The 12,521-nt window shown below is 49.0% G+C and overlaps 1 protein-coding gene across 1 annotated transcript in view; it reads left to right on the forward strand.

Moving 5' to 3' along the window:
* The window catches only part of LOC138447881 (mitochondrial adenyl nucleotide antiporter SLC25A23-like), a 538,577-nt gene extending 526,746 nt beyond the window's left edge, over window positions 1-11,831 (forward strand). The window contains exons 9-10 of the mRNA XM_069604353.1: window positions 5,503-5,653; window positions 5,885-11,831. Coding sequence (XP_069460454.1) covers window positions 5,503-5,653; window positions 5,885-6,069 — 336 coding nt within the window. The 3' untranslated portion in view covers window positions 6,070-11,831. The remainder of the gene's footprint in view (window positions 1-5,502; window positions 5,654-5,884) is intronic.
* Window positions 11,832-12,521: the final 690 nt, after the last annotated feature.

A 12,521-nucleotide genomic window follows, 5' to 3' on the forward strand; every position in this document is an offset into this window, starting at 1 on the left:
ATGGGTCGGATGACCGAGAAGGTAGGTGACAGTGCTGGAGTTGGCTTGGCCTGAGGGGTAGAGAGGGAGAGATGGGAGGAAAGGAGAAAGTGATCACTCCAGGAGAGAGGAGTGGTGAAGGGGATAGAGAGGAGGAGGTCTGAGGAGATCAGAAACCCAGGGTGTGCCCTTCAGAGTGAGTTGGGCCAGAGAGGAGAATAGAGAGTGAGAGAGAGTCGATGTGGTCGCAAAAGAGTCCAGAGGAGGGACAGGAAGCATCCAGGTGGATATTAAAGTCTCCAAGAAGGAGGAGTTGAGTGGTCGAGGCCAGGAGGGAGGAGGAGAGGTCCACCCACTCAGAGAGGAAGGAGGCGATCTGACTAGGTGGTCGAAGGATACTAGCCAAGGTAAGAGAGTCACCAGGAGAGAGATAGCCTGCAGACAAGGCATTTGAAAGAGGAGTATGCCTGCATAGGAATGACAGAGGCAGGAATCCACTCCGGGAAGATCAAGGCTACACCCCCTCCTGAACAGTTGGATCTGGGCGCGGAAAGGGTCCGGTAGGCATCAGGAAGGAGAGTGTCAAAGCTTGTGACAAAGCTGCCCGTGAACCATGTCTCGGTGAGTCCAGGAGGCGGCAGATGTCAGCGGAGTGTTTGACAGCTGAGCAAGAATTGAGAGTGGCAATATAAAGAAGGTTGCCAACCTTGAAAGACTTCCGGGGAGGGGTACAAATCAGAGGTACGCCCTGCAGAGGTGTAGAAGGAGCCTGAGGGGGGGCAGAAGAGGAAGGAGAAGAGGGCAAGGTAGCCAAGGAGGAGGCAGAGGGGGGGGCAAGGAACCCAAAGAAGGGAGAGATGGGACAGCAGGAGAAGAAAGGAAATTGATGAGGTGCTGGGAACGTCTATGAAAGAGGAGAAGGTTGGCCTGGGGGCCTTGGACCAAGACGGTGCCATTCAGGTAAACATTAATGATGACCTTAGAGGATAGGAAGGGGGCCAGGAGGGCCTCCCAACGAGTGCAAACATTAATGGGAGACTAAGAGAAAGGAGAGAGCACAGAGACCATATGAAGAGTCCATAGGTCTGGCGAGGGAACAACAAAGAGGCTGTCAATGAGGGTCTGTCTGGAGGAAGCACTGGTATATGTGTCAGCGATAGGAAGGCCTGGGTTGGAGACCAGGATATCCTTTTTGAACTTCTTCCTACCAGACTTAGTGAGGAGAGCAGGATAGTTGCTAGAGAGGCAGTTTGAAAAGATAAGAGAAACAGAGAGCACCATAGAGTAGGTGGGGGAAGAGGAGAGAGGAAGAGGGGTGGAGGGAAAAGGTGGAGGAGACACTAGGGGAGAACACAAGTAGGGGTTGCAAGCAGACGAGACAAAAAGGGACAAGACAATAGTGGTCGATTGACTAAGTAGACAAGAGCTCAGATGGTAGAGCAGGCAGAAAACAAGGTAGTCCAGTAAGCAAATCAGGTTACCAGGGCATCAGCAACAGAGCCGTCATTAAAAAGAGAACCTAGAGGTGGGTAGAGCACAGCAGAACACAGAACAATATACAAAATAACAAAGCAGTCAACAAATGTAAACCTAGAAAAAGGAAGAATGCAGCAGAACACAAAGCAATACAATGCAAAACAGGGCAGTCAATGAGTAAGAGCAAAAGGGGGGGGGGGTGCGAAGTGTACCATTGCACTTAGATTATTTTCTTTGTGCATTTCCTCTTTCATTCCTGGTCTTTCTCCTGAACCTTGCTCACTTTGACTTCCTATTCTTCCCTGGATATTTCTGATGCTGTTCTTGTCCCCGCAAGTGCTTGTGTAATTCCTTTGTTCAGAGTTTGGCTGCTGGGTTTCCAGCAGGCAATCTCTGCCCCTTTCCTTTGTCGCGTTTCTGTATTGTACTATTTGTCATTGTTAACGGTGTGCTGATTCCTGCTTCAGAAGGCAGTGCTGGACCCGTACAGGCTTCAGTCTTGTGAGTACTGTTTCCTTGTTTGTGCCTTAGGGTCCGGACACAGACACCCAACTCCTGCTGCTCTTTTCCATGAGCATTCAGAGTGGGGGAGAGTAACCAGCTCAGACGGCTAGAGTTTCACCAGACCCTGTGCGAAACTCTTCCCCCATTCACCTCCAGTGGGAACCTAACGTGTTTGTCTTGCTTGTAGTCCCTGAACCTTCCTGTTCACGGCCTTTGTTGCCTGTCGGTAGTACTTGCTTATCCTTTCTTGTCTGCAGGACTCCTTACACTCCCGTTTCTTGTGCACTTTTCTCCCCTCTGCGCTGTGGGCACGTATCTGCCCTCAAGCCCCTGACAGGATGCAAGAGCCTTATTATTCCCCTTTCCCACTAAGGGTAGATACATATAAGCCTAGGGTATCTTTAAACTAGAAAAAGAAACCCATGCATAAGACTGCTGGTTCACTCACCAATGACAAGAGAACTGCTCGTCTTAGAGAAACATGGATTTGAGAGAATTGCTTTTTGCGTGTTGCTTATTATACCCAGTGGCTCAGTGATCCAACAATGTTAGATTACAAAGACCAACATGGGTATGACCCTCAAATACTATCTATAGATGAACTGCAAGATGAGAACCACTTTTTGTAAACATTACTAGCACAGCCCATAGACACCCCCACATCTTTAGTGCTGCCAATAACATGCACATCAATTCAGTTAGCCTCTCTTGGCTTTAAACAATGTTTGTACAACACTCTAGCCTTTGGCAGTACTTGTACCTATCTTGGCTTGAGCAATGCTTGTTTCACTCTTGGCTTGGGCAATGCTTGTTTCCTAGAACTCACATTTATCAATGTTCAGTCATTTAACTTCAGTGCTACATTATTTCCAACTGCTTCACAATTGACTCTTCGATTAATCTTTAGCTCAGAATCACTTTTAAGCACGTCACCAGTCTTTCATCTGTTTTCCCGCAGTATTTGTATTCAATTAACATAGTTTTACTCTTAAGCAAATGCTATTAAAGAAGTTCATTCATAGCCGAGTGCTGCTTTTGTGGCATTCCATTGACCGACAATCAACAGTCGGTTTAATACTGCTTTCGCTCACACGTGAGTGATTCTACTTGGCTACAGTTGCCTGCCTTTGTTTTGCTCAAGGGAGCAGAATCACTGGCTTCTGGCTGGCTCTCTTCGCGTGCTGCAGGAATTTAACTGGTTCTGACTCCATTTGAAAATACACACTTCTCCAGTGAAGGTGTCTTTGTTCCTGCCATGCAGTTAAGGAGCTCGTCTCCCTCCTAAGACCCTCGGCTGCACACCAACTTTCAGCCACGGTCTCTGGCACGCTTCTTTCTGCGCAATCTGTGCAATCACGTTCACATGGGGAAAAGCAATCTTCCTTCATGCCTTCTACTGCGCAACCTCTGCACCTCCAATTTAGGGGGAACAAGACCCTCTCAGGACAACCTTTTAAGCCTCTCTGCTTCTCTCAGGTGTGGGGCATTATGCCTAACAAGCTGACTATCCCTGTGACGTTGCTCTAGGGCCCTCTTCCTCGCCCAGCAATTAGGGGGTTATAGGACGTGTAGTCCCCAATAACAAAATTAGGTTTTCTTGATAGCTGTCTATTTTCAAATGCAGATTTACTTCTCTTAAATACATTTAAGGAAAGATCACAAGGGTTTGCTTGAAAAGGGGAATGTAGTTTGTTCAAGCCATTATTTATAGGTTTCCTCTCACTGTACCTCTGGGAGTAAGGGAGATTTGTAACCTGTGAAGTCTCAAACGGTCTTTCCTTTCTTAGGAAGTTCACACCAGCTTTACCCACATCAAAAGGCTTAATGTGTGGTTCAGACACATCATAACGACAATAAGCCATTACGTGTCTTCGTACCTGAAAAACGTTCTTCCCTTTTAAAAACAAATACTGTGTCTCATCCCACTCCATCTCCTCACTGCCCTGTGCCTTGTCTCCTCCCAGGTGATCCTCCCGCAGAGCACCACCCCCAAGCTCAGGATCAGGAAGCGTCTGCCTTTCCCTGGCCACCTGGGAGGAGACTTTAGGAAGTGGTTTAGTGAGGGATCTGCAGGATTCTTTACACTGATGTCATTTGAGCCCCATTACAATTTTGTGTATCGATACTTAGTCTACTAACCTTCTATTTGATTCGATTGTATGCACATTATTGTTATTATCGACACATCATGGACCTTGCTAAAAAAGCCTGCTTTCAGCTGCACCTCCCTGGATGCATTCTCGCTTTCTTCACCTTCCCTCAGAAACTTAATGTCTCCAGAGCTATGGTCCCCTCAAGGCTGGACCACTGAAACCCCTCCCTTTGCCCCCTTCAACTAATTCAGAACAGGACTGTGAGACTTATCCTTGGGCCTCAAGCCCAGGGATCGCATCTCTCCAGCCCTAAAATCTCTCTACTGGCTCCCGGTGGCTGCCAGCATCAAATTCAAGACCCTCTGTATCTTTCACAAGGCTTTCTAGGGCTGATGCCCGCACTCCATTCAACTATCTCTCCCTAAATACCTCCCTGCTAGAGCCCTTCGGTTTTATAGTTCCAACTCTCTGCATAGCAGATGCTTTTCCAAGCAGAGAGTGGGGGCGAGGGGTAGATCTCTACCCTCCGCAGGTGTCTCCCTCTGGAATGGCCTCACTGCCCCTCTCAGACTTGAGCTGGATCTCCTTAAATTCAGGAAGCTTCTCAAGACCCTCCTTTTTTCTTCTGCCTTCCCTCTCCCCTCCCCTGCTAATGTCCCCCTCTGCCTCTTGACTGGCTGCCTGGTTCCTTCAGATTCTTACAGGGCACCAGGACCTCCTCGACCAGTCTACCTTTGCACTTGATCTCCCCTGACCCTCCCACCCTTCCTGCACTTGCCCCTTCGGGTCTCCTCCCCCGGCACTAGCTTGGCTGCACCCCCTGAGCCCTCCAGCCCGCTTCTCGAACTTGCTTGTGGCCCCCTTTTCCCTGCACTCTCTGCTTTCCCTGGCTCTGGCCTCCCCCGGCACTTAACCCATGACCCTTTCTCCCTGACCAACACTCCCCCGCACTTCTCATTACTGCACTTGCACAATCCGAATGTCACAAGGTCCAGTAGGATTGTTTTTTTGTCTTGTCATCCCTGTTCCCCTGCCCCCCCTGCCTTGTTGCACCTTGGAACACATTGTGTATAGGCGCATTTCAAATATCCAATAAATCCATTAAATACATGAATTGTACAGAGCGTATATATCACCAGGATTCTTATCTTGATGGGAGGAGCTGAGCTCATATGGTCCAGGGCTTCTACTGTTAGGCCCCAGGCTGGTGGATCTGGGGCCTGAGCTGGTGATGCACTGGGGAATGTGGGGGTTTCCTCTGTATGCCCCATATGGACGTGATATGACCGAGCATCGGTTACTCCAAGGTTTACTGCAGTCCCATTACTCAGCCAAATCCATTGGACTCCTTCCTAGTAACATGTGCTCTCTTGCTGTTTTCCCAGGGCAGATGCCTTGGAGAGTCGCCCATTGTTCCATGTTCATTCAGACTTTATTCTCCTTGTCGTAGACACTGAAGAACACCTGGCTTCAAAAGTACAGCAAGGACACAGCCGACCCAGGTGTCCTGGTGTTGCTGGGGTGTGGGACCATCTCCAGCACCTGCGGACAGATTGCCAGCTACCCCCTGGCCCTGGTGCGCACTCGGATGCAGGCTCAAGGTGAGTGGTCCTTCAAGGCGATGCCATGCCAAGGATGCAATGGAGCAATTAAAGGGTTTGCTACATGGCGGATGGCCAGCATCAGGAAGTAAGCGGGTGTCGGCATATTGGTTCTTATGGACTTCAGAGTGCATGGAGATGTGTTAAGGGCACCTCTGGGAGGCCGGTAAATAGGGTACTTTGTATCGGCAGGCACCCCATTAACTCCTCTTCTCTCATTCTTCTCAACAGCTTCAATTGAGGGGGCTACTCAGTTCTCCATGCTTGGTCTCTTCAAAAACATCTTGACCCAAGAAGGGGTGTTTGGACTGTACCGGGGCATTGCTCCTAACTTCATGAAGGTCATCCCTGCAGTCAGCATCAGCTACGTGGTGTACGAGAACATGAAGTTTGCTCTGGGTGTTACATCAAGATGAAATCCCTAGTGGTCCAGTAACCTGATCTCCACCCACCAATCAACTAACAGTGTGAGGGTATAGGCATACTGGTGAGTCACATTAACAGCCCTGGCAGGGCCCCTAAGATCTGATTTGTATCACCCGACCAGCTCCAATGAAAATCTATGATTTAGTCTATCCAATAGTGATTTGTAAAAAATCCCTCAATCACCCAATCAGTACCAGGCAGCCATCACTTAATGATCACCCAACCCACATTCTGCAGAGATAAATCCACGTCAGACCAAAGCACAATGTACTGATGTGCCACCAAACAGCTATGGTCTCGATCCAAGAACCGGTGACCCAACAATAAGCAAAGATTGTACAAAAGGAGCCGGGCAATGATTATAAAACCTATGTACCACCTAACCAGTAGTGAATAGCTGATCATCCAACTGGAGCCAGGCAAAGATTCCAAAACCTGTGTACCACCTAACTAGCAGTGAACAGCCGATCATCCAACTGGAGCCAGGCAAAGATTCCAAAACCTGTGTACCACCTAACCAGTAGTGAATAACTGATCATCCAACTGGAGTCGGGCAAAGATTCCAAAACCTGTATACCACCTAACCAGTAGTGAATAGCCGATTGTCCAACTGGAACCGGGCAAATATGCCAAAACCTGTGTGCCACCTAACCAGTAGTGAATTACTGATTATCGAACTGGAGCCGGGCAAAGATTCCAAAACCTGTATACCACCTAACCAGTAGTGAATAGCCAATCGTCCAACTGGAACCGGGCAAATATGCCAAAACCTGTGTGCCACCTAACCAGTAGTGAATAACTGATCATCGAACTGGAGCCGGCCAAAGCAGCAGTGAACACCGATTATCCAACTGGAGCCTGGCAAAGATTCCAAAACCTATGTACAACCTAACCAGTTGTGAACAACCGATCATCCAACTGGAGCCATGCAAAGATTCCAAAACCTTTGTACCGCCTAACCAGTAGTGAATAGCCGATCATCCACATGGAGGCGGGCAAAGATTCCAAAACCTGTGTACCGCCTAACCAGTAGTGAATAACTGATCATCCAACTGTAGCCGGGCAAAGATTTCAACACCTGTGTACCAGCTGAACAGCAGTGAACAGCCAATCATCCAGCAGCGAACACAGATAATAACAAATGCAACTAATTTGCGCTGCCAAATAATTAGGAACGAGCAGCACCCACTCATCGAGACTCAGACTAGGCTCATTCAACCAATGCATCAATGCAGCTAGATGTTCCATAGAATTCAAAGGCCCATTCACCAACCAGCTGTGAATATTGACAACACAATCGGAGCAGGGCAAAGTTAAGCACATGTATTAGTTTCCGGTCCTGCTGTAGCCTGTGACCAATAACTCATCCATCATTTATCTCATTCTGAATTCTAAAATAGGAAGTGGTCCATAACCTACCCAACTCTTGCCTCTGACAAAAGAACTGTTTCATCACTGGGCAAGCTTCAACTTCTGGTACGCAAACTGATTCATCACTCCTCCAGCTCTTCACTCTGACAAAGGAACCGATTCATGACTGAGAAAGCTTCAGCTTCTGGCACAGAAACTGGTCCTTCACCCAGCCAACTCTTCACTCTGACATCGGGACTGGTTCATCACTGGTCAGGCTTCAACTTCTGACACACGAACTGGCCCATCACCCAGCCAGCTCTTCACTCTGACGAAACAACTGGTTCATCAGTTGTCAGGCTTCAACTTCTGGCACACAAACTGGTTCAATGCTCAGCCAACTCTCCCTCTGACATCGGAACTAGTTCATCACTGCACAAGCTTCAAACTTTGACACAGAAACTGGTCCATCACCCAGCCAGCTCTTCACTCTGACATCGGGACTGGTTCATCACTGGTCAGGCTTCAACTTCTGGCACACAAACTGGCCCATCAACCAGCCAGCTCTTCACTCTGACAAAACGACTGGTTCATCAGTGGTCAGGCTTCAACTTCTGGCACAAAAACTGGTTCAACGCTCAGCCAACTCTCCCTCTGACATCGGAACTAGTTCATCACTGCACAAGCTTCAAACTCTGACACAGAAACTGGTCCATCACCCAGCCAGCTCTTCACTCTGACATCGGGACTGGTTCATCACTGGTCAGGCTTCAACTTCTCGCACAAAAACTGGTCCATCGTCCAGCCAGCTCTTCACTCTGACAAAATGACTGGTTCATCAGTGGTCAGGCTTCAACTTCTGGCACACAAACTGGTTCATCACTAAGCCAACTCTTCCCTCTGACATCAGGACTGGTTCATCACTGGTCAGGCTTCAACCTCTGGCACAAACTGGTTCATCACCCAGCCAGCTCTTCACTCTGACACAGAGACTGGTTCATCACTGGTCAGGCTTCAAATTCTGCCACAAACCGGTTCATCCCCCAGCCAGCTCTTCACTCTGACAAAGAGACTGGTTCATCATTGGTCAGGCTTCAACTTCTGGCACACAAACTGGATCAGCCTTAGCCAACTCTTCCCTCATCTGACATCGGAACTAGTTAATCGCTGGGCAAGCTTCATCTTCTGACACAGAAACTGGTTCAACACTAAGCCAACTCTTCCCTCTGACATCAGGACTGGTTCATCACTGGTCAGGCTTCAACCTCTGGCACAAACTGGTTCATCACTCAGCCAGCTCTTCACTCTGACAAAGGGTCTTGTTCATCACTGGACATGCTTCAACCTCTGGCACAAACTGGTTCATCACCCAGCCAGCTCTTCACTCTGACAAAGAGACTGGTCCATCACTGGGCATGCTTCAACTTCTGGCACAAACTGGTTGATCACCTAGCCAGCTCTTCACTCTTACAAATGGACTGGTTCATCACTCGGCAGGCTTCAACGTCTGCCACACAAACAAGTTCAACACCCAGCCAAGTCCTCCCTCTGGCATCTGAAATAGTTCATCACTAAGGAGGCTTCAACTTCTGACACAGAAACTGGTTCATAACCCAGTCAGCTCTTCACTCTGACATCAGAACTGGTTCATCACTGAACAAGCTTCAACTTCTGACAGACAAAGAGGTCCATCGCCCAGCCAGCTCTTCACTCTGTTAAAAGAACTGCTTCATCACTGAGAAAGGTTAAATTTCTGCCGCCACACGCTGGCTCATCAGACAGATAACTGCAGCCTCTGATTCAGGAACTGGTTCTGAGTGCTAATCAAGCACGTAAGCAGCTGTGACAAAGTACTGATAGAGAATGCCTAGTCCAGCCTACGTCTAGGAAGCAAACCCGCATCTACGGTACTGGACCAGTGGCAAGCAGTGCTTCTGGTCCATGTCCCCATTTTTTCTGCAGTTTCCACCAGAGGAGACCGATAAGATTGTAGATGTTATATGTTAATGAGTGGAAAAAGACTCTGAATTTTACAGACAGCAGCCAAGAGCCTGCATACCTTTGAAAGCACACAGTGAGCCGCCATCACACGCACTGAGGAGTGATGGTAGTTACTACACTAGGGCAGCGTCTTTGACCCTGTCATTCGTAGATGGGTCCCGGCTGCTCACCTTTCTTAAGTATCGAAGGCAAAAGCAAAAGAAGTGATGATATTGATGCCTGAATTGCTGCCATTTTACGCCAGAGCCTACCCCCCGGCTGACCTTTCACCTTGTACCATGCTTTACACCCAGGCAGGGGGCATTGATGTGTTTCCTACCTCTCCGCCTGTCCTGCTCCAGCCGTGCATCCCACCCCGTGCCAGAATATGAATGTCTAGAGGGAATTCCAAACTAGATCCCATCCCCGCCCACCACCACCAGTGCCTGATGGGAAGATGCAGTTGCACTTGCCATGGGAAGGGGGAGCAGGGGAAGTGTGGGCCACACACCCTTTTGCTCAGCAGAGTTCAGGAGTGGCAGGCCAATCATGTGCACATGTTGCATACGGGTACCATAGGGATGGTTTATCTGCAAAGCTGGCGTGCTCCTTCCTGGTATTATGGGCCATTTTTGAGCCATGCCACCATCTTATTCTGGAACTTTGGTAGCTTGTCAAGGGTCAGAGAGGCCAATTTAAAGTGTATTCCTACGCTTATCATTGGACCCTGGCGCTGGCTTAGTCTGAGTTTCTTTCAGACCATTTTTTCTTGGGTGTTGAAGGCTAAATGACTTGAGTGTGTCTTTGGTTCCTGCTTTTCTCTGGTCTTACCTCGGATTGTTGGTACACTGGATCTTGGGTGCAGTCTCATCTTTTTTATTTTTATGTTTCTTCGGTGTCACCCATTCTGTAATCCTTATTGGCAGCTACCATTGATGTTTGACACCCACTTGCCTTGAGTCTTGGATTGCTTTTTTCATGAATCTTTGCTGCAGGGGGTGTCGTGCTGTAGATCTTCCGGGCTGCGCTGCCTGGGGTCTATGGATAGGAGCTGGACTATCACCCATTCAGCTGTTGTAAGGTCTCCCTTGGGTCTCTGGGATGGACTTGTTAGGGGTCCCTTTGACGGCTTCATCTTTGGCTTCAAAGCTATTTTATCTTTGCAGAATGCATATTGTAAAATTTGAGGACTGACTTATCCATGGGATCTGAGTAGGGGTTGGCATATATTATGCCCTTGTGTCTGCTGCTTGCCGGCTGTGCGGTCCTAGAGCTGGCATGTAATGGCTGGTTGCATGCGTAGGATAGGGTGATAGGGTAAGTGTGCATTAGGATCTGAGGAGGGTTGATATATGACCTCTTGGTTTTAGAGGGTTTGTAAGGAGAAGGGGTCATGGGCTTCGGCTCTGATAGCAGGGCGCGTATGGTGTTTTAAAGGTGGCGTGCAGATGTTGTAAGGCGGTAGGAGCTGAAGGATTCCTGGAAGGTGGATTTGTATGGAGATACGCGCGTTCCAGCTTTTAAACATATAGCGGGGTCCTGGGCGGGTCCTGTGCTTCCGCTCTGGTGAACAGAGCTCTAAGGTGATAGAGGCCGTAAGCTTCAGCTTCTGTTAGATTTGGCTCTAGGCAGATGGCTGTGAGAGCCTTGTGTGTTTTCTGCTTTTCCACTAGAAAGCCTCCTGGCTGCTCTTGCTACTTAGCCCCTTCAATCTTATGTCTCCTCTTGGCGCCACCGCCTCCATTGAGATATTGAAACTGGAGCAGGACAGACACTCTTTAAACAAGGATTCGTGCCCCCTCGCCCAGCACTGCCCGCATCTTTGTACTTGGCACACAGTGAGCATTACATGTGTTTGCACTGACCTATCCTCATTAGCCCTGGCCCTGACCAGTCCTAATCATTCGCTCATCTGAGGGCTCAGACCACTTGATAGAGACTCTGAATGTATGCACGCATCACATTTCTGAATGTTTTAACTTTATGCTCTGCTGAAAAAGCTAAAGTCTGTGCAACCCCTGGACTCTGGACACATGATAATCTCTTGAGGTAACTTGGGGATGCCCCCGGGCCACAGAACCCCCACAGAGCTCGGGCAGTGGCCTTAGCTCTTAAGAAGCCACGTAGGACTCTGCTGATGCCACTTGACTCCAAAGAAGCCACCCTAGACTTGAGGGGAGCTGCTGGACAATTGACGGGCCTTTACATGCGACACAAGAGAAGCATCCAGCTCTCTGCAGAGTGTTGGATGCACAGCGCACAGCTCCTCAGAATTCCCGAGCTCTGCGGCGCGTGACTGAGAACCACTGGATATGTTCCCAAGAGATGATCTGTTGGTGGCATGGGGATGGGTGGGGTTAGAAACTGTTTATTTACTAATTATTTTTGTGAATGTATTTAAAGAAAGAGAATGTAACATCCACGTGCCTTTCCAGGTGTCATCTGTAAATGATGAATGAAGAGTACTGGCTGGAGAGTGTAAGTCCTCAAGTCCTCAAGTCCTCAAGACAAGGGGCCTCATTCCGAGTTTGGAGGTAGCCATGGTGCCCGCATACCGGGTACGGTTTCCCTGAATGGGGAATTACCGGGCCATTCAACCTTGGAGGACCCGGTATTTCCCCATTCAGGGAAGCCATCCCCATTCCCATTCAAGCCCCCATAGGACTCAATGGGAATGGGGAGGGAGCTAATAACGTTAATAGCTCCCTGGTCCTTTAGCGGGGCCCGCTAAGGGCGGCTGCTTTTACCAGCCGCCCTTAGCGGGACCCGCTAAAGGACCTCGGAATGCGGTGGTAAGGGGTTAACGGCACCGGCATCCTTACCTGCACCGTTAACCCCTTACTGCCGCACTCGGAATGAGGCCCACGGTGTTTTAATTGAGGCAGATTGTTCGACATGAGAGTGGGTCCATAAGCAAGGGGTCAGATATTCTGTTGAGTAGATCTGAATAACGGGTGTAAAGGTGGAAGCTGGTGGGACAGGGCATGCCATTGTGTACCTAGGAGGAGACATGTCATGGAACATTCCAGTCACCTTGTTTCACTTAGGGATATAATATCCTGCATACCAATGTGAGGTGACGACACCTGCTCAGGCTGTGAGTATGTTGGGA

The sequence above is a fragment of the Ambystoma mexicanum genome, chromosome 3q (assembly GCF_040938575.1).
Source record: "Ambystoma mexicanum isolate Mex_15411 chromosome 3q, UKY_AmexF1_1, whole genome shotgun sequence".
Lineage (NCBI taxonomy): Eukaryota > Metazoa > Chordata > Amphibia > Caudata > Ambystomatidae > Ambystoma > Ambystoma mexicanum.